General features: G+C 42.8%; 2 protein-coding genes across 2 annotated transcripts in view; one reads left to right on the top strand and one right to left on the bottom strand.

Annotated features, from left to right (window-relative positions):
* Positions 1-27788, top strand: part of LOC131478788 (histone-lysine N-methyltransferase PRDM7-like) — a gene marked incomplete at both ends in the record, with an annotated part of 152740 nt that overhangs the window by 111006 nt on the left and 13946 nt on the right. The window lies entirely within an intron of this gene.
* LOC131478679 (histone-lysine N-methyltransferase PRDM7-like) lies at positions 746-23507 on the bottom strand. The gene is made up of 6 exons (XM_058659266.1): positions 23406-23507; positions 6008-6164; positions 5179-5286; positions 4698-4969; positions 3939-3997; positions 746-953 (listed from the first exon to the last, which is right to left on the bottom strand). The coding sequence occupies exons 1-6, from the start codon at positions 23505-23507 to the stop codon at positions 746-748; spliced, it is 906 nt and encodes a 301-aa protein (XP_058515249.1).

Below are 27788 nucleotides of genomic sequence, written 5' to 3'. Positions count from 1 at the left end.
CAACCCAACTACCATTCTGTAGTTTCACTCTTAGACTTCCTTCATAGCTTAGACCTCAGGGACCTCTACCACATCTGTTGAGGATGTCCTCTTCCTTCATGTTTCCCTGTACTTCTCTGTCCCCCAAAGCCTTCACTTGGATCCCTGGCACTTTGTCTGAAAAGTTACTTGAGGCTATCTTTTTGTGTGTGAAAGGAACTCTGATAACTCAGGGTAGAATTTCCTTCTTGACACTCTTTATGAACAGGAAGAGCTCTATGAAGGAAGAAGCCACACAACAGGAGATCCACAAATTTGGAAGACACATTTTGTTAAAGATGAGCACCTATGAGTAGATCTTTGTTTCTCAACCCAAAATAAGTGCAACTTGATGTTTTGTGTTCCTGCTCTGGCTAGGCAAGGGACAGTAATGCCCGTTCCTGAGTCTGAGACAACCTAGCTACCACTGCCTCATGCCTATGCCAATGATTGCTTTTCCTCCCTGTCACACAAATCATGTGAAAGACTATCATCAGGTGTCATGCCTCTCTGTATTGACCAATCTCAGCGTTTCCCTATTTTTCATGCATTGGACGTTCCCACTTCCAAGATTACTCCATCCATTGACTGACTAGTTCTCTGACCCCAATTTCAGATACCCACTGCCCTCTGATAGATTTACACATAAGACTCTATCAACCTCAGTGAGATGACCCAAATCTCCACAAGAGTCTTTTTTCCTCAGGAAAAAGGTGCTACTTACCTCTCACTGTTGTGAGCTCTTCCTTTTTCTTCCCTTCTTTTTCTTCTCGTTGCTTCCCTTGCTACCCAACTTCTTTCCATACTCATCCCCATACCATATCAGCAGCTCACAGCCTGGTTTGATGACCTGGCAGGTGTGGTAAAATATCTGCCTGTGGTACTGGAAGGCCACCAAATTCTGCTCCTCATCACTGCGGACACAGTTCACATACCTGGGGTGGAGATAAATCCTGAGTTTGCATGCTCTGTCACGTTTAAAACTCATGTGTTCTGTAATAGCCTCCACCCTGCTTGAATCCCAATTCTGCAAGAGCTCTCCCAGAAAACATACACCAATCTCATGAGATCACTGAATTCCCAGGTACAAGTTGTAGATACAGTGTTCATTGTGATAAGTATGCTTTCTTCCTTCCTTCCTCACTAGTCATCCTCAAAACTCAAGCCCACCTTACTCCCACCTTGACTGCCATGAAGCACACAGAGTTTCCCTAAACTCCAAATTTCATTCAGTTTTCTGCTACAGAATTGGATGAGTAGACACACTCCTTGCATCTAGCTTTCCACACATGCTCCACAACTCAGCTTTCCCAAAGGCAATCCTTTGGAGTCCTTTCTCTTGGATCTTTCTCCTGGATCTTGGGAGTCCAAGATCCAGATCCAGAAATGTAGAGGAGTCTTCATTGTTTCTTATCCTCTCACTGAACTGCTCACAGAAACCCTTGTCCAGATGCAGCTTCCTTCTCTCATCCACATCCCAGGTTTGGTTTGGTTTTGCTTAATTGATAAAGCTTAGTATTTTATTTTTATATGAGAAGCAGAGAAGCATAGAGGACAAGGGGAAAAAGACAAAGATGCCAGGAGAATGGGTGGAATGGGGACACAGAAAGGACACAGTGGCAGGCAGGAGCTTCAACCAGGTCTTCCACGTGGGCACAGAGGTCAAAGATTGAGGACATTCTCTAAAACTTACCTGGATGCATGGGGAAGCCACTGGTTTGGCAGTAGAGCAACCAGTACTTGGGATGCAGGCTTCACAGTCACTGCCTTAGCCCACTGCATGTCAATGCCTGTCCCCAGAACCCGGCTGTTTCCTCCTTTTTTTTTTTGTTTGTTTTTTTTGTCTTTCACTGTCTCATCGATTGAAGGTCTTATGTCTGAAGTTGTTCTGACATTGTATAATTGTCAAAAGACTAAGAAACATTACTGCCAGGCGCCAATTACATGGAATCTCCATGTATTTAAGAAATTTTTGACACTGGAAGGGCTTAATCAATGCTAATTAGAGAAAGAGTGAGTCTAATGGCCCCAGTTGATCTAGATTCCTCAAGGCCCATCTTTGTGTTCTGTTTATTATACATTGTGATTTATGTTATGGTAAGAAAGCAAGAATTAACAGCATCAAAGATGAAAAAGGCAACATAACAACAGACACCGCAACCATTAAGGACATAATTAGAAATTACTACAAAGCACTGTACTCCAACAAATCAGAAGACCAACAAGAAATGGAAAAGTTCTTAGGCTCACACCACCTGCCAAAACTTAGCCCAGAGGCAACAAACGAACTGAACAAATCCATAACTGAAGCAGAGATTGAATCAGTGATTAAAGATCTCCCATCAAAGAAAAGCCAGGCCCTGACGAAAACACTACAGAATTCTACAAAACATTCCGAACACAACTAACCCCAATCCTCTACAAACTCTTCAAAACAATAGAAAAGGAAGCAACCCTGACACACTCGTTCTATAAAGTCAACATTACCTTAATCCGAAAACCAGACAGAAAACCAACAGAGAAAGAAAAATACAGACCTATCTCTTTAATGAATATTGATGCTAAGATACTCAACAAAATCCTAGCCAATTGAATTCAAAAACACATCGGACAGATCATTCATTCAGATTAGGTAGGATTCATCCCTGGGATCCTGGGATGGTTCAACATCCGGAAATCCATATATGTGATACACCACATCCAAAAACTGAAAAACCAGAATCACATGATCATATCAATAGACGCAGAAAAAGCTTTCGACATAATCCAACACCACTTCCTGCTAAAAACCCTAACCAGGGTAAGCATTGATGGAATAAACCACAACATAATCAAAGCAATATATTAAAAACCCAATGCCAGCATCATACTGAATGGAGAAACACTGGAAACCTTCCCACTGAGATCGGCAACAAGACAGGGATGTCCACTTCCTCAAATACTACTCAACATAGTCCTAGAGGTACTCGCTGAGGCCATAAGACAAGAAAAAGCAATCAGAGGAATCCAAATGGGAAACAAGTCAAGCTCTCACTGTACACTCTCACCATACACTAAGATCAAATCTAAATGGATAACAGATCTAAACCTACATCAAGAAACCTTCAAATCTTTGGAAGAAAAGGTTGGAAATACTCTGCAAGATCAGGGGGTAGGTCCATATTTCCTAAAGTTGACACCAAAGGCAATAGCAATCAAGACCAGAATAAACAAATGGGATTTCATCAAACTAAGAAGCTTCTGTACAGCCAGGGAAATAATCAACAAAGTAACAAAGTAACCCACAGAATGGGAGAAGATATTCACACACTACATAGGTGATAGAATATACAAAGAGCTACAAAACAACCAAAATGTCAAAACAAACAAGCCACTCAAGAAATGGGCATGGGAAATGGGCAGACACTTCACAAAAGAACAAACCCAACTGGCAAATAAACATACGAAAAAATGCTCAAGTTCCCTGGCTTTTAATTGACTGGGATGATACTCTGCTGGCTCTGCCTTCCGTCCCGAGAGGGTATGCCTAAGAAGCCATTGAACTTGGCTGGACAATAAGATGTGGGTTTCTATGTTTGGTATATGCTTGCAATGGAGGAATCTCAACTGAACTTGAACTGTGGTTATGCAAAATGTGGAGGAATCCACTATGGTGGGAGGGTTTGGGGAGGAGAGGGGAGAATCCAAGTACCTATGAAACTGTGTCACATAATGCAATGTAATTAATGAATAAAAAAAAGAAATAGTAGTTATATAGAATATGCTTTTAGAAACAGGTCATGACATTCACAGGTCATTAGAATAAACATGAAAGAGGACATATGATGCAAAAGTCACGGAGGAAAGTAAAGGAGAAAGGAAAGTGATCTTGTCTTGGAAAGAAATATCCTCTTCTAGTTGTAACATGCCATGGCTCTTACCTCATCCAATTGGCCAAAGAAGTATCCTTCCCATCCACGTACTCATAGCTGTTCCGGCCCTGGCTATCTGAGTTTCAAAAAAATAGGTTAATACGTTTCTGAAATGGGTGCAGTTCAGCAGAATTATTAACAACTCTATCCTCATGTTCTGTGACATTACATGACTCCAACACATGTTGAGACTTTACATAGTGTTGGAACACATTTATTCTGGTTTATTTCCCTACAGTAGAAGCCCATAGAGGAGATTGCCACTGCTGTATTGTTAACAGCCAAGTGATTTTCTCTAGGCTAATATTTATTTTTGGAATTATTTATTTTTATTAGTAACATGTACAGAGAGGAGGAGACAGAGAGAGAGAAAGATCTACCATCTGATGAGCCACTCCCCCAACTAACCACAGCAGCCGGAAATGTGCCGATCTGAAGCTGGGAACCAGGAAACTCTTTGGGGTCTCCCATGCAGATGCAGGGTGCCAAGGCTTTAGGCCGTCCTCAACTGCTATCCTAGGCCACAAGTAGGGAGCTGGATGGAAAGTGGAACTGCTGGTATTAGAAAGAGTGCCCAGGTTTGATCCCAGCAGGTTCAAAGTGAGGACTTTAGCCACAAGGCCACTATGCCGAGCCCTATGCTAATCTTTACAGCCTGGTTGATCATGTTGGCTCAACTCATGCCATAAATGTGTAGAAGGACACATGAACCAGTCTCATGCTAGGCAGTTGAAAAGCCATCAGACTGGAAAGGGATGTGCTTCTTACATGCCAACTGTACCCACTGTCGGCTTCCTCTTCCATTTTTGTGATCTTGCCATCAAAAGGACCAAAGTGCAGCCCCAAAGGCAGATCAGATGCTTCATTAAATACTCCAAGCCCAGCCTCTGGAATGCTATATGGGCCAATTCGAAGTCTAGTAGGCAAACTGAGGAGAGCATGACTAGGATGTCCCTTTTCCACTGGATTGTGCTTTAGAAACATGGGGGGTCCATGAGCAGCACAGCTCTTCGGGAAGTAAGTCTGACACTTCTCACAATCTGGAGATGAGAGTAGAAGGGATTAGGAAAGAACAACAAACGTTGCTGGCTATAGAGAGCATCAGAAGCAGCCAATTGCTCACATCACTCAGCCTCAGTCTTGCACCCCAAGTTACCAGAAGACAGAATGATGTAAGACCAAATTACAAGTGGAATTTCAATTCAGACTATGGGATTTTTCTTTGTGGATGTGTCAAAGGGTCACTTACACAGGTAGTCATCATCCTCAATCTCACTGAACTCTTTGTATGTCTGACCTTTTCTTCCTTTCAAGTTGTACATCTGAAATTCTTCATTCTCATTCTTTCTTCTGAGTTCTGAGATGGAGAGACTAAGTCAGTGAAGTTATCAGTTCTTTTGGGTTTAATGTTTCTAATAAAATAAAGGGCTTTCAAGACAAGGAAAAACTGCATGGACATTTGTTTTTCATTCCAATCTCTGGTTTTAATTCATTTCCCCTGAGGTTTGAATATCTGTTTATTTAAACAGCAAAGAAAGACACATCTAGAGATTGACACAGCAGTTGAGGGAATCAGAGCATACAGAAGGCAGAGAGAGGTGGCGAGGTTCACTTTTTGAGTAACCTGGATAGCACCCAAATCAGTCTCAGATCAGAAAGCTTTATTCAGTTTTCCCAGGGGGTTGTAAGACCTCAAGCACTTATCTCCTCACTAAGTGTTACTAAGTTGTATATCAACAATTTGCTAGAGTCAGAGATAGGGTCAGTTCTGGAACCCAGGCACTCTGCCATAGGAAACAGGCATAGTAACTGGCATCTTCACTCCTAGGACAACTGACTTTCTCTCTGTAAAGGTTTTGCATATAGGCTAAGTAACCTGATCCCACCTTTTTTTTTTTTAGATAATCCCCAATGAGCTTAAAATATAATCATGTTTCTAGAGGCTCTATTTGTTTTGTGTTGAGTGTGACCCAAGCATGCAATTGCATCCCTCACAGCTTGACCATCCTCATCAAGCCTCACCCTCCTTGGGCTTCCTAGTGGGCCTAGAGAGACAACTCCTGAAATTATTTTCTTACCAAGTTTTTGTGCAGAGTGCTGTCCTGAGCTGTTTGATTCCTTAGGATGGAACACTGCTTTCCAGCCCTTCTTTGAGCCAGTTGTGTTTAGCAAATTTGCTGTTCCTGATGATTCCTTCGTACTGATTTCATTATGTAAAGGCCCGCTGGACTTTTCCTTTAATGAGAAAGTAGCATGTTTTCTTAAACTCACTGTTTAGTCCAGTTGTCCTTTGGGATTGCAAAGTGTTTTCAGGTACATGGCATTCTTTAAAGTATCAGCAAACAAGGGAACTATGTGAGGTGATTGAATACTGAAGGGAAAAGCTATGTCTGTGTTTCTAGTGTATTTGGGGATAGATCACATCATTTGAGGCTGTTTCTCTCCAGATGGTTTTCAATTTCTTCTGCATAAGTGAAAGTGGAAATGGAGTGAACATTTAGAAAGATAATCTGGAGAACAAAATTTGTGAAAGCATGTCGGTATGGCTTCTTTAGAAAAGTATGTCTTCCCAAAAGGTTAAATACCACATGTTTTCCTTAATTTAAGATGATATGATGTTACGTATAACATGTTATGTTTTGGATGTTATATGTTGTGTATAAACTAAAATTGAAGTATAGGTGAGGTGGTCACAGAAGTTGGCTGGGAACTCGCATTTACTTTTAACATATTGGTTACTGATTACTATGTCAATTAATTCCATAATGATGTAAATTTTTGCTGATGGTATGTTGGAGCTTCAAATTGACTGGGATGATAATCTGCTGGCTCTGTCTTCAGACCAGAGAGGGTATACCTAAGAAGCCGTTGAACTTGACTGGACAATAAGATGCTGGACTCTATGTTTGGTATACGCTTGCAATAGGGAAATCTCAACTGAACTTGAACTGTGGTTATGCAACAAGGTGGGTTAATCCACCATGGTGGGAGGGTTTGGGGAGGAGTGGGGAGAACCCAAGTATCTATGTAACTGTGTCACATAATACAATGTAATTAATGAAGTTAAATAATAAATAATAATAATAATAATAAAAGAAAAGTTTGTCTTATCAACCTGTGGAACGTGAAGGGAAAATATAGGAAAGCAAAGACAGGATGAAATACAACTGGAGAATTTGGTGGCATACATGAGCTTAGAAAAAGGTGAAATCAGATGATTGTTCAAAAAGTAAGGTGGTTAAAAAGCTGAAAATGACAATATCCTGAGCATATTTGATTTGGGGATTGGATAAGCTGGTGCCTATATCAATTGACTTGAGCCCAGGTGTACTGTTAGATACTTCTCCACAGCTACTCTTCTTGACCTGCAAATTTGCATACATGTAGCTAAAGTTCATATTGAGATATTACATACTCATTTATTTGATTTAGTAATATCTATAGTGCTACGACCATTTTACCATGTTTTTATAGCTGAAACCCAAGTCATACATACATATATCATACATATAATATATATAGCAGATGTATATAAGATATATATATTTTTAGAATTCCATGGACTTGCTTTTCTGTTTCATCAGAAAATGTTGGGGTCCGGCGGCGTGGCCTAGCGGCTAAAGTCCTCGCCTTGAAAGCCCCGGGATCCCATATGGTCGCCGGTTCTAATCCCGGAAGCTCCACTTCCCATCCAGCTCCCTGCTTGTGGCCTGGGAAAGCAGTTGAGGACGGCCCAATGCATGGGGACACTGCACCCGCCTGGGAGACCCAGAAGAGGTTCCAGGTTCCTGGCATCGGCCCGTTGCGGCTCACTTGGGGAGTGAATCATCGGACGGAAGATCTTCTTCTCTGTCTCTCCTCTGTATATATCTGGCTGTAATAAAAAATAAAATAAATAAATAAATAAATAAATAAATGAATAAATAAACAAATAAATAAATAAATAAATAAAAGAAAATGTTGAATGAATTTTCCAGAAAATATCGGGAAGTTCTTCATGACCTAAACTCTGCCAAAATTTTGGAGAAGTATCTGTAATCAACTGGAAACTCATAAGTCACATTGTATTGCTGAAGCTACAGGAAACAAAAATAATTGCAAACATTGGAAGGACTGCTTACTTAGTACCCAGAGAAAGAGGAGGTTGTTTTGTCCTACAAGAATGAGGACATGAGTTTAAGATACAATTCTTTTTAATGTATGAGTGAACACAGAGGGAAGTTTAAGTTACTGCCTGTTTGATACATTCTCCACGTTAAACCCTGGAGTCTTCAGGCTTAGATGTTCTCTCTCTCTCTCTCCTTTAAAATTGTATGGTTCTTCTAAGGGAACATTTCCAGAGGGAAGGAGAGACAAATATTATCAATCCACTGGATCATTCCCAAGTGATGGCTACAGCCAGAGCCAGGCTAATCTGAAGCCCAGAACCAGGAGCCTCCTCTAGGTCTCCCACGTGGTGCCATGGTCCTAAGGCTTTGGGCCATCCTCCACTGCTTTCCCAGGCCATCAGCAGGGAACTGGATGGGAAGTGGAACAGCTGGGAAATGAACTGGCTTCCACATGGGACCTCAGGGTGTGCAAGGTAAGGATTTAGCAACTAGGCCCTTGCAGACTTTCTCTGCTCTAAGTAAAGTCCCTATGAATTTGTGGACACCACTCTTATCTCAAACATTTAACAGTACTATACCTCACATTCCTCAACGTTTAAAGGAGAGTATTTCAGTAACTGATTCATAGGGTTGTTGGAAGGTTTAACTGTGTGTGTTGATGATAAACCTTACAAAATCTGAAATACTGTGAAAACAACAGATGAAGTAGTGATTATTTGGCTTGTCTTGTTTAATGTTCATGATCTATTATGAAAGATCTATTATGAAAGCTATTATCAAAGATCATCAAAGGAAGAAGACAGTTAATAGTATACGGTGTCTTTTCTTCTCTTACCTGTGAGGGACTTAAGAGGATCATTATTTATTGATTTATTATTATTTTCTTTTAGTGAAAGGGTTTTAAGAGCTACTCACCTTCTGCTGTCTGGTGTGTTTCTTTTTTGCAGGTCATGCGACGAGGTTTGACTAGAAGGTGACAAGAAAGCATTGATAAATATTTCAAAACTTTGCAAACTTTTAGCAGAAAAGAATTTTGGATCAGAGAGTAAGGATTCTACCTGTGATCCAGATGTGACATGAAAATATCTTTTAACTATCACTAAGATGTGTGTGTATGTGTTGAAGATTTTTTCTTTAAAACAGACCCAAAAAAGCAAAAGAAATCCTTCATTTCCACCTCACCTCTGACTTATGTCTATTGTGCTCAATTAAATAAAGTAATTTGATTTTCAGAATGTAACTGATGAACAATTTAGGAATAGAAGGAAATTTCCTTGAAAAGAAAATAAAAATATGGAAGAATCTGTAATTAATTACATACTTAGTTTTTAGAAATTGAAATTTTTTTCTCTAAGATCAGATCAAGGAATGGTTTCTACATACTTGCTACTATTATTTGATCTGAAACTTTTCCTAGACAGAACAATGAGGCAAGGAAATAGCTTCTCCAATTTGGAAAGAAAGCAACATGTTTTCTACATTTGCATTTGGCATGAGCTTACACAGGGAAAACCCTGAAAATTCCATTAACAACCTGTGAGAGTTAATAAAAGAAAAACTAGCATTGTTATCAGAAAGAAAAAAAATCAACACTTCCAATGAATCGTTGGACAGCAGCTTAAGTAGTCTACAACATCAGCAATCCCATTCTTGAGCACTGGTTTCAGTTTCATCTGTCACTTTCACTTCTTCACCTGGTGGTGCAATTGGGGAAGTAGGAAGCAATGGCCCTAATACTTGGGTTTCTTCTACCCAAATGAAAGCTTCCAGTCTCTAATGTTGACCAGGTTCATCTGCACAGACTAGGGAGTGAATAAATGGGTAGATCTCTCTGTCTCATTTTCTCTCCCTTTCTCTGACTTTGAACAACATACACAAACCACTTATGTATAAGCTTGGTTGTACTTCCGTCTTGAATTAGTTATTTCATGTTGACTGTCGACCGTTCATACATTTTCCACTTTTTGTCTGATTAATAACATAGTTACTGTTCTAGGATCTTATGTCAGCAGCCTCTGTTGGGCACTGTTTTCAAGATAGTAAATGGTGTTAATCAAATATTGCTGAGTTTGATGCCAAGAATGGTTTTCAGTTGCTGCTTATTTCTCCTGGCCATCACTTTCTTGACTAGGTCTCTATTCTCAAAAGCATCAGTGTTGTCCAGGGGCTGTGAGTGCCAGCACTCATAAGAAAGCCAGTTGAGGGGGCTTTAGATTAAGATTAAAGCAAAATCTTCCCTTTAGGCAATACACCCAGAAGGAGAAATGGAAGGCAAAGCGATTCATAGCACTCCCAGGATGGACTGGGAGTATTGAGTACAGGTGAGAGGTCTGTATATTCAGAACACAAACATCCTTGTCCATATTCATCCCTGAACAGGTGGGACAAGGGGAGGAGACACACAGGCACAATGGGCTGATGCTGCATAGGTCTTTGTGACTTACATGCTATATTTCCACTTCATTTTTTGAAAGTAGGTCTTCTCTGACTTGCCAGTCTTTGCACCCTATTCCTTGGAGAACTACATGGAAATTTTTTGGAAGGCATCTTGGAATGTTAGAAGACATGAGAGGTTGCTGTGTAATCACAGTGGCTACAGAAGAACAAGGTATCAGCCATGTCCTCTGGTCTAAATACAGTTGTCTACTCTGCCAATGCTAAACATCTGTCCTGAACCTCCCTTGCCAACCTCACTAACACAGCAATGTGCCAGAGGCTCTCACCTCCAGATTTCCCAGTGCTGAAGCTGGTTATGTCCAAGCTTGCTTTGGCAGGAACCTTGACACATGTGATTCTGGTATCCCACTCCAACTCCTCTGAGTTTGTCATCAGGCAAGAATTCTGAGAGAAGGAAGATGCAGGGGCTTGCTGTGAGCTAGGCCCGAAAACCCGGAACCCAGCCATGGGTTGAAGTACCAGCAGGATGGTGATCAACAGGCAGGCTCTGCCCTCACTGAATTCCTACAGCTCTAGACATCTGCTGTCTCAACAAAGAGAGGTGCATCGTCATGGAAACCAGAATGTGGGGCAGACAGGCAGTTAATGGAATACTGGAATTCAGGGCTCCTTGGGGGTGAGGAGGGGGCCAAGCATGTCAACTTGCAGACCTTCAGGTTTGTACTGAAGAATGATGGACTTCCCCACAGGTGGGTAAAATTTGCGGTCTCAGGTGAAACAGGGTTAGAGTCTAAGCTGGGAAGCTTATGAACCTGACTAAAGAGTATATGCCTTTGGTACTTTGAGGTTACTGAATCCTGGGTAAGTGGCTGAGCATTTGTGTGAATGGGGCTTGGGATCTCTCAAGCTGGGCAGTTTAGGACTGGCCCTGGACTTTATTCAAAGGGCAACTCTGTGATTGGTGACATGCTGAGTGTTGGTTATTGCAGCACACCAGGCTTGAGGGCAAAGGGCTCTCTCAGGCTAGTGGACATGGTCTCTCAACTGCAAAGGACCCATACTCTATCACCCTGAGGAGATTGTTAGGTGCTCAGGGTGAAGGGGCCCTTTGTTAATATCACATTGCCTGGTCTGTGTTGTAGTGAATGTGTACCTTTGCTAACCCTGATGAATCAATTCATTAAAAATGAAAATGATAAAGAAATGAAATTGTATTGCTAGGAGAAAAATGACAAAACAATGAAGCAAAATAAGGGAGAACTTTACAGTACAGAATCAAAGCAGGAAATACATATATTTAATACTTGAATCTATAGCTGAAGGGGTAGATAAAGTATTAGTGACAGAAAAAAAATAACGTCAACTTAGAGAAAGATACAAATTTGAATGTCTTTGCCTTGAATAACCACAAAGTGTTTAGCAGAAGAGAACAATTAAATTCAAGAGATGTATTAAATGCCACAATGAGCATAGAGAAATATAACAAATGCTAATTTTTTTAAAAACATATTTTTATTTCATTTCCTTTTTTTAATTAATTACATTGCATTATGTGATACATTTTTTTTTTATGCACTGGGATTTTTCCCTGCCCCTTCCCAAACTCTCCCCCCACGGTGGATTGCTCCACCTTGTTGCATTTCCACAGTTCAAATTTAGTTGAGATTCTTTCATTGGAGCTTTTGACCAATCATAAAGTCCAGCATCTTATTATCCTGGTAAGTTCAATGGTTTCTTGATGAGACCATCTCTGGGCTGAAGGTAGAGCCAGCAGAGTATCATCCCAATCAATTAAAAGTCCCAACATAATATTTCCAACCATTTACAACATTATGGCATTAATTGACATGGTAATGATTAATCAATACATTACTAGGAAAATGCAGGTTCTCAACGACATCCAGTGACTTCTTCATAGACATTTCAATTTTGGTTTATATTCAACCGTGTTCTATACACCTTGAAATGGCTTAGATTGCTATTCAGCTGTATGCCTATTTTCATTTTAGTCTTTAGCAGTTTATAGCATTGAAGCATGTTTTCGCTGAACCTGGCTGCTTTTCAGGTGGTCTAACGCTATAATTCTTACTGGATATATGTCAACATTTTAGGTGAGCATGTTTAGCAGGGATGTGCAGAGAAATATTCCATACCCTAGTGGAGGAGTAACTAATCTTTGTGTCCCACCCAGTGAATTATAAGTGCATCCATGCTAACCATTTCCTGTCTGTTTCTAAGCTTTCCTTGTTTTTCTCTGTCTATCTATTGTACTTTGGTTTGTTGGTTTGTTTATGTGTTTGTTTTGAGTGGTTTCTGGAGCCCTCCTGATGGTTATTACGAGAGAGGGTGGGGACCCAAAGTTGGAAGCAGGCAAGGACCAGAGAAAGCTCCTCTCCCTCATCCCGAAGAAAGTTTACTGTTCTTCTGTGTCTGCGGACCACTCAGGGTTCCTGGTTGTTGTTCCGATGACCTTGGATCCTGCAAGTCAGAATTTGCGATTCTTCCATCCCATGTGGTAGATCCAAATGGGGGTGGTTTACCTTAGAGTTCTTGGTCTCCAAAGGCACTCCATTTCCTCATGGTCTCCTTGGCAGTAGGGATGTAGTCCTCGGTGCTCCTTGGTACTGATAATCCTTGGTGAGTATCTGGGAGTCTTCATGTTTGGGATAAAAACCTCCTCCTGCCTGCCTGACCACTCTGGTGTTCCCACTGCTGTATGAATATGCCCTCCTGTTAACAGGATGTGAGGATTACTCCTGATTCCCCCATATGCCTTTGTATATTTACTATTGTCTAATGCTAATTCGAATCTGTTTCTATGAGTTACCAGTTATGATCCTGATAGGTTATATTTCCCGTCTGCCTCACACCTTCTAGGGTGATGTAGATTTCTCTGTTCTTCCTCCCCTTTTCCAAGTATCATGGGGCCTTACAACTTGGGAACTGGCTTAAAATTCCTAGCTCCATCCAGCTGCTAATATCTGGCAGCTAGGTGAGTTTGGGAGGGGTTCGGGCCTTGGGATTCGGGGGCAACTGCCGCTCCTCACAGTGTGGCGGCTGTGGGGGGTGCCCCTGCCGGGTCGGACCCAATGCTGGGGGCTCACGCCAAAGACACTGCCGCAAGGTAGTGAACGAGTCCTCGGCCTCATCCAGGACCCAAGAGAGCTCATTCCTCGGGTAAGTGCACCATGAGGGAACTTGGGAACTGGCTTAAAATTCCTAGCTCCACCCAGCTGCTAATATCTGGCAGCTAGGTGAGTTTGGGAGGGGTTCGGGCCTTGGGATTCGGGGGCAACTGCCGCTCCTCACAGTGTGGCGGCTGTGGGGGGTGCCCCTGCCGGGTCGGACCCAATGCTGGGGGCTCATACCAAAGACACTGCCGCAAGGTAGTGAGCAAGTCCTCGGCCTCATCCAGGACCCAAGAGAGCTCATCCCTCGGTAAGTGCACCATGAGGGAACTTGGGAACTGGGTTAAAATTCCTAGCTCCACCCAGCTGCTAATATCTGGCAGCTAGGTGAGTTTGGGAGGGGTTCGGGCCTTGGGATTCGGGGGCAACTGCCGCTCCTCACAGTGTGGTGGCTGTGGGGGGTGCCCCTGCCGGGTCGGACCCAATGCTGGGGGCTCACGCCAAAGACACTGCCACAAGGTAGTGAACGAGTCCTCGGCCTCATCCAGGACCCAAGAGAGCTCATCCCTCGGTAAGTGCACCATGAGGGAACTTGGGAACTGGCTTAAAATTCCTAGCTCCACCCAGCTGCTAATATCTGGCAGCTAGGTGAGTTTGGGAGGGGTTCGGGCCTTGGGATTCGGGGGCAACTGCCGCTCCTCACAGTGTGGTGGCTGTGGGGGGTGCCCCTGCCGGGTCGGACCCAATGCTGGGGGCTCACGCCAAAGACACTGCCGCAAGGTAGTGAACGAGTCCTCGGCCTCATCCAGGGCGGCCAGTGCACCATGTGGTGCCAGGCTTTGCCTGCTGGCCACCCGGCCGGGAAGCTCTGGGGTAATGGATTTCCGAATTGCTGCTTAGATAGCTCTAGGGTGACCCCACTGTTTCTGGGTTCTGAGTGAATCCTAAAGATTCCCAACGCCAGTGGCTCTTCTTTTGGAGAACTTCTAATCACTCAATAATGCTGAGCTTTGAACACCTATAATGCAGAAGATAACCCCCAGATTGTCTAGCAGGATATTTTTTTGCCTGACATGATGTTGGCTCAGGAGACTGGTCACATTAGGCAGGTCCATAATTTTAACTAGCACTCTAGAACCTTATCCTGGGGTGGACTCTGTGCAGGATGTGTGGGCCACACCCTGCAGAAAGTTTTGCCCCACTGGTAAACCTAAATTTTAGGTGGTTATGGACTAAGCTAGGTGTGACCAAGGAGCCTGCCATCAATCACAGGTAAAGGGATCTGCCATAGACTGGACTGGGCAAGGCAGCAGCACCCAAATGTGCATCCTGAATAGGTTGTGGGGTGGGCCGGGCTGCAACATTCACCAGCTCATACAAGGCCAAATAGGAGGCCAGAGTACACTGGGTACTGGCCTAAAAACCAATGGCATGTATGTAAACTGGGTTTGGGAGTGGATCAAGTGGAGGTACTTGGGAAGCTCCCCTGGCGAGTCATAGCTCTCGCTGGTGAACACGCCGTCCAGATCTGGGGGTCGGACAAGCAGGGCATAGTAGCTCCAAAATGTGTAAATTGGTAATGGAACGTAATGTACTGGGCAGGACTGAGCAAACCTTTGTTTACAAGCAAAACTGGAAACCAGCATGGAACACAGGTCATACCGAGCTAGGCTCTTGCACCTACTGGTCCTCAGAACAACCACGGGCAGGTGCATGATTTACAGCTATGAACAAGCCCAATCGGGGAGGTAATGGGACACCCTAACTAGGTTGAGGTTCCCACCAAGGGGCGTATGTGCTAGAATTGGAGCTGCGTTCTATCTAGGAAACAGTTGCAGTCACCCGAGGCACTAGTGTGGGCTGGGATTGGATGCACCAGGCCAGTTCAGACCCCAACACCATCTGGTGTCATGGAGAACCAGGGGGTAGATGTGGGACTGACTAGGCTGGGTCTCAACCCCCTACTGAGCCATGCGTGAGCTGTATGTGGGTATGGACGAGCCATGGCCGGGCTGAAACATCCAACAACAAGAACCAGAATGGGGTGAAAGCCAGCCAGGAAAAGCCACTGTCCCTGCTAGGACAGGACGTGAACTGAGTTGGGTTGGCTCAAGGACCCCCTGGCATGCGCAAAACCTGCCATTGGGAGGGGTTCTGATGGAGGAGCCTGGGCAACTCCTCTGGCAGGACACAGTTCCTGCAGGTAAGCGCAAGAAGCATGATAGGAAACAGTCCAGAATAGGCCATGGGAAGTTTCCCACTGGCACACATTCAGCATGGGTCAGGAGCAGACCAGGCTGAATCAGTCCATATCACCCACTGGCAAATCCGAACACCAGATCAGAGTGTGGGATGAGCCGGGTTTGGTCGCAACAAAACCCGTACACATTATGGAATGCCAGGGCATGGTTGCCTGTACTGGATATGAATGCAGCACCCAACCAGCACACGTGAGATCCAGGAAGGAAGGGAGGGGCAGAACTGGCGGGGGGATTAAGGGGCTGGTTCCCTCGCTGGACAGCTACTCCCAATGGAGAGCGTGGGCTGGGATAGAGACAGACTAGACTATGCAAGGCTACAACACCTGTGCGCTGCACGTGGAATAGATCAGGGAAAAGCCAGGCTGGGCTGATTATTCCTGCTGGTGCAAGCATAAATTAGAGTGGGTGAGGGATGTTTGGGCATAGCCGCAGAAGCTGGCACTGGGGACTAATTCTGTCAAGTCAAATCACAGAACCACCTAAAGAGTGCATAAACCGGGACAGAGAGACCTGGGAGGGAAAAAGTGGGTTCCCCCTTCTTGGGTCACTAGTCCCGTGGGAGGGCATGAAAACTAGGACGGGGGCTGGGATGGCTAGATAGAGAGGCACTCAACAACACCCATGAGGGCTGGATGGTTGAGTTGGTTAGATAGAACTAAGCTTTAATACCCATTGACAAGTGCCAGAGCCAAATGGGACGGGGGACAGACTGGTCTTCTGCTACACATACTGGCAAACCAGGGTAGGGGGCGGGCCTGGTGGGGGTTATTGTGGGTCGCCCCGACTAGGCTGCAGCTCCCACTGGTTTGTGTGAGGGCCGAGTACGTGCAGGGCAGAACCAGACTGGACTGCAGCACCCATTGTTTCCGGTGCAACTCTGGACTGAAAACAGAACCAACCCAGCAATTGCAACCACCAGCTGATCGGGGTGATGGACTGTGCCGGGCCCTGTGCTTGCTAGAACATACAAGAAACTAGTCTGGGAATACCTCAAAGTTTCTTTGGAGATCTCCCCAAACGAACTGCTGGACTCAGAACTCTAATCAAGAAAAGACAGAAGACAGCAGATCAATCATTCATCTCAGCTACATGTTAGCAGCGAAAAATGGGGCAAACAGAGACTTTATGATGGACCATATCAATCAGTGGACGACCTCATCGAGCGAAACTGGCAGCGATTCATAACCGGAGAACTATTATCACCACTCGAGCACATATCTCAGAGCATGCCCCACATCCGGGACTCGGGGTGGGCGGGAAACCGGGTGGGGCTTCTCCCTCAATATCCTCCTTTACCTCAGATACAAGATGGAAACAATATGGACATAATAGTATTGCCCACTTCCCTATCCCCCTGAACCCTTTTTTTTTCTTTCTTTTTCTTTCTTTAACTGTAATTAACTATGTAAAGATTGTCAACAACAACACAATAAAATAGATTTAAAAAAAAAAAAAAACAAGTACATTAGGTTTAGTTTTCTTGTTTTTTTTTTTTTTTTTTTTCTTGCACCAATGTTTATGTTTACTATTGCTGGGAATCACCAAAATTTCATCTCTGACCTACACTGGGAACCCATTTGGGCACCATTTCTAATCGCAATGGCAGTGCTTCTCACCCAGCTCCCTGCTTGTCGCATGGTAAGGCATTCGAAAGACTTGGGAACCTTGATCTATGGGGGAGACCTGGAAGAAGCTCCAGGCTGCTTGCTTCGGGTTGCCTTAGCTCCAGCCATTGCAACTGCTTAGGGAGTGAATAAGTGAACTGATGATCTTCTCCCCTGTCTCTGTGTCTCTCTGTATATCTGATTTTCCAATAAAAATATCTTTTGAAAAAGATACTAATATATATATTATTTGTATATATATATATCATAATAGATTTCTGGTTCTGTCAAATTTATTTTGTGAAATTTTCAAAGGTAAATGCAGAATGACTTTGTTTTCCAGCTGTCTTTATTCTACGTAATTACCAAATCAGGTCTAACCCAATACAGTAACTTCTTGCTTCGTGAGAATGCTTACTTCCTGAGAAACACATTCTCATGCAGTTTTCTGTGTGTATAAATACCATGCTGTGTGCTCAAACTAAGATGATTGCAATGGTTGTGGGTGATGGGATCACTCTTTTCTGAGAACTTGCTAAATTGTGTTATGCTGTGCTTGCTAAGTTGCTTGCTATACTCAACCATGTGCATGCATATCCATATAAAAACCCTATCCATTGCAACAAAAAGATGGACACTCTTCTAGGGTTTGTTAGTGTGTGAGCAGGTGCACCAATTATGGCATATCTGTGTAAGAGTATAGAAAAATAATGTCATTGGGAATGGAGCTGAAAGCTTTTTATTTTATGCTGCCATACATTTTTGAATCTGTGTATAATTTAAAGCCATTTATTTTTATTAGAAGGAGTAACGTGGAGACTGGAAAGGGAGGAGGAAGAATAACATAGGTAAGGAGAATGGGAGAGTGGGAAGAAATAGACGGGATGGGGTAGTATAGAGGAAAGTAGGTCTCTCATCTGCTGATTTAGCCTGAAATTGCTACAAAAACCAGGAGTAGGCCATTATGATGTTCCCTGCAGGTGTGTAGGTGCCAGAACACATTGGCTCTCGTCCACTATTCTGTCACATTAGCAGGAAGCTTGATCAGAAGAGGAGCACCAAGACTCCAATCATGTCCCAAATGAAATTCTAGGATTGTGGGTGATGCTTTACCAATGCCAGACCTGGCCCTGGAGATACATATGTCATTTCACATTTTCTATAGATGCTTTGTCATATAACCCCACACAGTGTTGAGTCATGCGAAGTGCAGCATAATGCATAGAGTAATACTGTGCGTTAACATCCTACAACCAATTATTAACAAGAGAGGACATGCACTTGGGGAGGATGTCCTTTTGTGTGAAGGGATATTAGTTTCCCTCTGATCCTGCTTCAACATATCTACTAACACATAAACTGGGAGGCAGCAGGTGATGGCTCCTGAGTCTAGATGTCTGTCACCTGCCTGAGAAATGTAAATGGAATCCTGATTCCAGCCTTTGGCATATCGTAGCTGTGGATGTTGCACATATTTTAAGAGTGAAATAGTGCCACACAGAAGCTCAGCTACAGGGAGAACAGGTCTGTATTGAGCAGGTCACAGAACATCTGCAGGGCTGACTGCAGATGCACATCTCTGGTTTTCCTTTGGAGGAACACACAGAGTAGATTTCCCATCTCTCAAAGTGGGGCCAACTGTGGTCATCTTTACACACGTCTGTCCCTGGTGTTTGGCATATTCTTAGAGGCAGCCCAATAGTCACATTGCAGTACCATATTCACTTCTGGGAGAAGCAACCTGATAGATTTGTTTTCATACGCAATTTTTTAAAAAATGCAGTTTAATCTTTTTTGTGTGTGTGATGCAGTTCCATAGGCTCTAGGATTTACTTTCCCTCTTACCCCTACTCCACAGCCTATTTTTGCCTCTATCATCACAATAGTGTTGTCCTTCCAAGATAGTCATTAAGTTCATCACTCTGCTATTTAAGTATATCCTGACAATTTAATATGAACAATGCCTTAAAAGGAACCATTATAAATACTATATTATAATACATGTTATATCTTGTATAGTATATCTATGTATTTTTAATTATATATTTATATTTTATACTTTAAACATTTAATTTTTATTGAGATTTTTTCCTGGCAAAACCATAAGTACATGTAATTTATGCAGTATTTTAAATTGCAACAATTTCTCTGCTTCTGTTATATGTATTCATATATCATATCAGTTAAAAGTATCCACCATCCATCTTTTTCCTAACATAGGGATTTTCTGTAGAAAAATTCTGAATCCAGGATTACAACATTCATCTGACAATTATTCATGTTAATTCTGCTTTACTTTATTTTAATCTCATTTTGGTTACCCTATTAGTGAGGATCTGCCCAACAACTTACAAAATATTTCACCTTATTTATTTTATGTTTTATCTCCCCCTACTTCCTTATATGTTAATTTTTAATTAACAGAATCATTTATCCCTCCAGAATTATCTGCTTTCTTGAGAGGCTGCCATGTGTTAATTCTCTCTTCATCCCTAAGAGTGTGTAGCAGTATGCAGGATCTTGAGGACCCATGTTTTGGTTTAGTTTGAAGACTAAGAAATTTCGAGCCAACAGGTCTTTGCTCTGTTACTCAGACATACAAATAGGGGGATAAATCTGAAAAAATTAGGTTTCTTGTAAAGTGGAATGACTTGTAAGTGTGTTTTGAGTAAGTTCAATTCTGCTAGTTACTCTGATTCATGACATAGTTGAATGAGTCTGAGAAATGTAAAATGTTCTCCATTCAGATTTCTCACAGCCAATAAGCTAAACTGTATGGCAAATATTTCAGAAAGATATGAAAGCATGTTGTGGGTTTCTATCAGATCTCATCATCATATTCTATATTTGAAGAACACCTTAGGACCCTTTGTTGTCGAGATGATCTTTTGTCTAGGGTGATAATATATAGGAGAATCTTAGCAAAGTGCGAAACATTAGATTAAAGTCTAACAAACTCTGAGGTTAAATAAAAAATCAGTGCCTAGTTTGTAAAATTTGCTTTGTAAAGATCCCTTAATTCCATGGTTAAGTTTTTTTCAAGGTATTTACAGAGTTCTCTCAGCTTTGTGAATGGGACACTATCAGGCATTTCATGTCTCTTTTCATACTCTAGTTTTGAAGAATTGCTGTGTTCTTTTTAGGGAGTCTTACTCACTTCTGTGTTTTTGTTTCTTGTATTTCTGTATTTATTTTTAGGCATATCTAGAAGTACTTTTTGGTTTTTCCTCTGATGGCTTTTATCTTTGAACTACTCTCTGTGACTTGGTTGCGTGACTTCTTCAGTGAAGATCTGGGGGTGTATCGATCGAGGGAATTATCAAGGCATAATCACAGTATCACATCCTCTCTTTCCAGAAGAGCAACAGCCATGATTAGCCCATAGTGGCTACAACTATCAGCACTTGCAGCACGCAGAACCTCAGTGTAGGCCTGTAAGTGCAGAGCCCTGCAATGATCCACCTTGGATACATAGAGATCTTTTAGCCTTGATGTCAGACATGTTGAATGCCCAAAGACCCAGCTTTACACCATACACTGTCATGCAGTCACAGCATTCCCATAGTCTTTGCATAGAAGACTCCAACAGTCACAAAATGTTGGGAATTCTCTCGTTTCTGTGAATCTGCCCCACCTGCAGGGTGAGGAGTGGTGTTCCCAGCACCAGTTATGAATGGCCTGCCTTCGTATTTTTTGCCCAAGAAACTGGGCTCAAAGTCAGAGAGGAACATGCATTATCCTTATAATACAATCACCTAGCAGTGCTCTTGTAGAACTAGGTGTGCACCACAGCCACTACAATCCCTGCTGATCTCAAAGAGGTGGTTTCTCCTGAATAAACCAGGGCACACCAATGTGACACTATCTCCTACTGATCCATATGAGTTATATATTTTAATTATATATGCATATATACATATACATTACACATACACATTATACATATACATTATATGTTTATATTATATATATGTTATACATACATTATATACATTTATAAATAAATACATACATATGCACACACATATATACATATACACATAACATATACATATATAGATATACACATACATATATACATATATCATACATACATTATACATATACATTATATATGTGTATGTGTATATATTAAAATATATGTATTTTTAATTATATATTACATATTGTAACATATATAAATTTTGAACAACTATTCAAGGGAAGAAGAAATTGAGAGAATGCAAGAAAATATTTGAACGTGATTAATTGAGTTTGAATCTGCATGTATCAAGTGTATATAAGCTTCTCAAATAATGCATCTGCAACAGCAGCAACAGAAGAAAAGCAATGCATTTATTAGATGCTTGTGCACATTTCTTAAAAGAAGAAAGAGGGATTATAAACAGAGAATGAATCATGCTCTCAAATATCGACCCCTTCCTGCTGGGGTCCGTGCAGTAGATGTGAATAACACGAAGATGTGAAGAGAACAGCTCCCCTGCTTGGCAGGGCCTGGTGGATTTCTCTCTGACCACCTTGACACAGTTCCACCCCCTTTCTACATGGACACTCAACCACCCCACTAAGAATTCTGTAATCTATTGAGGCATTGTTTGCCTCTGTGCCATGGCTTTTGTAACCAACATGCACTTGAGAGTTAATGTTATTGATAATGTCTTGGTGAGGGGGCATTTAACTGTACACAGGAGTACAATTAAACCCATGTCATTTCTGGACACCTTATTGTGTGCCTACCCAGTGCTCTGAAATCTGACCCAGACATATAGCATGCTTTCAGAAAAATGGCTTGATAAGAATTTTACAAACTAATGGAAGTGTGACCCTGGGGGAGCAGCCCAGCCAGGACGGATCTGTGAACGAGGACTCAGCATGCCAAGACCACAGCCGCAAGGCAGTGAGGGAGTCCCTGGCTAATTCCCAGGCCCAAGAGCTACCACCTCCCCCTGCGTAAGCCCACCATGAGGCAACCTCCGGAACAGGGCTAGAGGGCTAGCTCCGCCCCTTGGGCATAAGGTAGAGGTGGGGAGAGTGGGGGAGGGATTGGAATCTTGGCGTAGAGGCAGCTGGCTGCCCCCCAGGGCTCGGGACGGCCCTGAGAGAGCATCCCAGCCAGGCCGGATTCAAGAACGAGGACTCAGCATGCCAAGACCACCGTAGCAAGGCAGTGAGGGGGTCCCTGGCTATTTCCCAGGCCCAAGCGCTACCACCTGCCCCCTTTAAGTCCACCATGAGGGAATCTCCGAAATGAGGCTAGAGGGCTAGCTCCGCTCCTCGGCCATAAGCTAAAGGTGGGGCGAGTGGGGGAGGGATTGGATTCTTGGCGTAGAGGCAGCTGGCTGCCCCCCAGGGCTCGGGACGGCCCTGGGAGAGCGGCCCAGCCAGGACAGATCCAAGAACGAGGACTCAGCATGCCAAGACCACTGCTGCAAGGCAGTGAGGGGGTCCCTGGCTATTTCCCAGGCCGAAGAGCTACCACCCCCCCCCGGGTAAGCCCACCATGAGGGAACCTCTGAACGGGGCTAGAGGGCTAGCTCCGCCCCTCTGCCTTAAGGTAGAGGTGGGGCGAGTTGGGGAGGGATTGGAACCTTGGCCAACCAAACTAAGACCCAGAAGCTCGAGTGGCCTAGTAGGAGATAGTAGGCATCTTCCTCTTAGGTAACTACCCCTCTAATGAACACAAAACCAAGATAGAGGTAGGTAGCTAAACAGAAACGCACATGCCAGTATTTATCTGGGATGGGTAGAGGGTTGGTCCGGTTGAGTTGGGCTTCAAAATGTATCAATAATTTCCAGAGTTTAATGAGAGGTAGAACAGACTGAACAAGACTGCGGTAACTCACTCACATGCATGGAAAGCAGGGACTGGTGTAGATCGGGTGGAGGTTGTGCCGATTCATCCCAACAGGGCTACAGCTCACATTGATTTATGTGGGAATGAGTGTGAAGTCGGTAGGATTGAGCTGGAACACAATACCCGTTGGTCCAGGTGGATGACAGAGCTGGAAACAGAACTGACCCAGCGGAGTCCGGTCACCTTAAGCAGGACTGTGACATTAACAACATGCCAGAGAAACATATCGGGGGAAGACTCAGTTGGGGAGGCGAGGGTCAAACACTATAGAAATTCTAGCCCCACAGGTCACTTTTAGAGATGGAATGGTGATGGACTAAACTAGGTGTGACTGGGAAGCATGCCTTTGACCACAGATTTGAGAACCGACGGCAATCTGGACTAGTTTGGGCAGCGGCACTAGAGTGTGCATTCTGAGGGGGTGCGGGGTGGGCCGGACTACAACGTTCACCAGCTCAAGCAGGGCAAAGGGGAGGGCTGGATTGCACCGGCACTGGCCCAAAGCGCAGTGGCATGTAGGTGAACGGGATCCGGGAGGAGCTCAAAGGGGGAGAAACGTGAAGTTCCCCAGGAGAATTATATCTCCCACTGGTGAACTGGGGGTCAGAAAGGCTGGGAAAAGCTGCATCAACAGCTGGTTAATGTATTAAAATGCCAATGGAATGGGTGCGCTGGGCAATACAGAGCACACCTTAGCCCACAATTAAGGTTGGTAACCAGGGTGAAGCACAGGACATGCCCGACTAAGTTTTTATACCAACTGGTCTACATGAGCCACGGACGCTGATCCACAGTGTCTAAGGCTAAGTTTGTGACAGTTGAAGGGCTAGGCCAAGCTGACTCAGAGCAACCACAGGCAGGCAGATCCCTGGCTGGGAACAGGCTGCAGTTGAGGGTCTAAGGGAACACTGTAGCTGGGTGGAGGTTCCCACCAAGGGGCACGTGAGCTGGAAAGGGGCTGCGTCTAGTCAGGATAGAGTGGTCTCCCTTGGCACAAGTATGCACTGGGACAAGACGCACAGGGTCAGGCCAGACTGCAACACTTTCTGATATGTTTTGATGTTTTTATGTCAGAATGGTTGCTTCCAAATAATCTCTTTTCGCTAGTAGAATTCATCACGTGCTCATGAAGTAGATGATGGCATCATTTTTCCCAAAAGACTTCTATCTTTCCTTTTAGTTAAGCATGTGTTGGTTACTCAGAGGCGCATTATTTTATCAGGGTGCTATAATCTGTTGTTGGTGTTGTTGTTGTTGTGATTGATGTAGCTGTTATGAAATTATGTTGATCCAGAAAACAGTAATACTATTTCAACCCCAAACAGCCTGTATCTCATGCAATAAGACCTTGTGAAGTAACCAGTGAAACAACAATCGATATGCGTCAGATTGCTTATGATCTACATCAAGAATAGTAAAACCTAATAAACTTGTAAGGCCCTATGATACTTGGAAATGAGGAGGGAGAGCAGAGAAATCTAACATCACCCTAGTAGGTGTGAGGCAGACGGGGAGTATAACCTATCAGGATCATAACTGGTAACTCATAGACAGCAGACTTGAGTCAGCATTAGACAATAGCAAAACTACAAAGACATGTGGGGGGAATCAGGAGCAATCCTAACAGCCTCTTAACAGGAAGTCATACGCATAGAGCAGGGGGGGACCCCAGAGTGGAGCAGGGGGACAGGAGGAGGCATGTATCCCAACCCTGAAGACACCCAGAGCCTCACTAAGGACTATCAGTATGAGCGCCGAGGACTACATCCCTACTGCCAAGGAGACCACGGGGGAAATGGAGTGCCTTCCTAGGCCAAGAACTCTGAGGTCAACCACCCCCATTTGGATCTACAATGTGGGAAGGAAGAAAACCAATTCCTGCCTTGCAAGATCCAGGGTCATTGGAACGACAGCCAGAATCCCTGAGCAGTCCGCAGAAACAGAAGAACAGTAAACTTCCTTCAGAACTAGGGAGAGGAGCTTTCTCTGGCCCTTTCCTGCTTCCAACTTTGGGTCCCCACCCTCTTTCGTAAGGACAATCAGGATCGCTCCAGAAACCCCAAACAAACAAATGAGCAAACTAGAACAGATAGACAGAGAACAACTAGGATAGCTTAGAAAAAGACAGGTAGTGGTCAGCCAGGATGCACTTATACCTCACTGGGTGGGACACAAAGATCAGTTACTCTTCACTAGGGTATGGAATATTTCTCTGCACACCCCTCCCAAAAACGTTCACCTTAACTGTTGACATATGTCCTGTTAAAGTTATAGAGTTAGACTACCCAAAAACGAACTAGGGTCAGCAAAATCATGCTTCAATGCTATAAGATGCTAAATACTAACATTAAAATAGACAAGAGAGCTGAATAGCAATCTATAGCCATTTTAAGGTATATAGAACATGGTTGAATATAAACCAAAATTGAAATGTCTATGAAGAAGCCACAGGTTGTGGTTGAGACCCTGCATTTCCCTAGTAACATATTGGTTAATCAATACCATGTCAATTAATGCCATAATGTCGTAAATGGTTGTAAATATTATGTTGGGTTTTTTACCTGATTAGGATGATACTCTGCTGGCTCTGTCTTCAGACCAGAGATGGTCTCACCAAGAAGCCATTGAACCTACCAGGACAATAAGATGCTGAACTTTATGATTGATCAAAACCTCCAATGAAAGAATCTCAACTGAACTTGAACTATGGAAATGCAACAAGGTGGAGCAATCCACCGTGGGGGGAGGGCTTTGGGAGGGGTTGAGGGAATCCTAGTGCATTAAAAAATGTGTCACATAATGCAATGAAATTGATAAAATAAAAAAAAAGCAAACTAATGGAAGTGATGGGAATATGGGCTGAAACTGCTATGACAAAAACATATAGCTAATATGACCCTAAAGGCTGTCCTGTTACTGTGACTCTAAAGGCCATCCTGTTACTGTGACCCTAAAAGCCCTCCTGATATGACAAAAAATATAGCTACTGTGACCCTAAAGGCTATCCTGCTATGGGAAAAAATATAGTCACTGTGACCTTAAAGGTTAACCTGTCCTTGCAAGTCTTTAGAACATAGAAAATGTAGTTGTTTTAGCTGTTTCATAATTTTTTAACAGGAGGAAATATAGGATGATTTTACTAACATCATAAAGATACACTTTTGATTATTTGATTGTTTATGAGGTTGCAGAGCCTGCAGCTATAGGGTGATTTAATGTTTAAAAGTTTTGTCTTAGGACTTTAAGTTTTTTTATCCTTTGATGTATTTCTCCCATTAAGTGATGGATAAGTTGTAGAATAAGAATTGTATTGCGAATGTTGAACCATTCCTGCATACCTGGGATGAATCCCACCTGGTCCGGGTGAATAAACTGCCTAATGTATTGTTGGATCCTGTTGGCTAGTGTTTTATTGAAGATCTTTGCATCTATGTTCATCAAGGATATCGGTCTGTAGTTCTCTTTTTCTGTTGTTTCTCACTCTGGCTTTGGTATTAAAGTGATATTAGGTTCATAGAACGAGTTTGGAAGAATTGCCTCTTTTTCTATTGTTTGAAAAAGCTTGTGTAAGATTGGGGTTATTTCCTCCTTAAACGTTTGGTAGAATTCAGCAGTGAAGCCATCTGGTCCCAGGCTTTTCTTGGTTGGGAGGGCTTTAATTGTTGATTCAATCTCAGTGCATGTTATTGGGCTATTTAGATTGTTAATTGCTTCTTGATTCAATTTTGGTGGATTGTATATGTTCAAAAATCTGTCCATTTCCTCTAAGTTTTCTAATTTTTTCGCATATAGTTGCTTATAATAGTTCCTGATGATTCTTTGTATTTCTAAGGTATCTGAAATAAATGTGATACGTCACATCAACAAGTTGACTCATAAAAACCATATGATCCTCTCAATATATGCAGAGAAGACATTTGATAAAATCCAGCACCACTTCATGTTAAAAACCCTAAATAAGATAGGCATAGAAGGAACATTCTACAACATAATCAAAGCAATTTACGATAAACCCAAAGCCAGTATCATACTAAATGGGGAAAGACTAGAAGCCTTCCCGTTAAAATCTGGAACTAGACAGGGATGCCTACTCTCACTGCTACTCTTCAATATAGTTTTGGAAGTCCTTGCCAGAGCTATTAGACAAGAAAAAGCAATTAAAGCAATACAAATTGGAAATGAGGAATTAAAATTATCACTATTTGCAGATGACATGATTCTCTATATAGGAGAAACAAAAGACTCAGTCAAAAGACTATTGGAACTCATAATAGACTTTGGCAAAGTAGCAGGATACAAAATTAATGAACACAAATCGATGGCACTAGTGTATACAAATAATTCCGCCACTGAGGAAGAAATTGTAAGTACAGTTCCCTTTAAAATAGAGGAAAGGAATCTTAAATACCTAGGAATTAAGTTAACTAAAGATGTGAAAGACCTCTACGATGAAAACTATAAATCATTTAAAAAAGAAATAGAAGAAGATCTTGAAAAATGGAGAAC

The sequence above is a fragment of the Ochotona princeps genome, chromosome Y (genome assembly GCF_030435755.1).
Source record: "Ochotona princeps isolate mOchPri1 chromosome Y, mOchPri1.hap1, whole genome shotgun sequence".
NCBI lineage: Eukaryota > Metazoa > Chordata > Mammalia > Lagomorpha > Ochotonidae > Ochotona > Ochotona princeps.
Note: the sequence above shows the minus strand (reverse complement) of the source record. Positions and strands in the feature narration are given on the sequence as shown.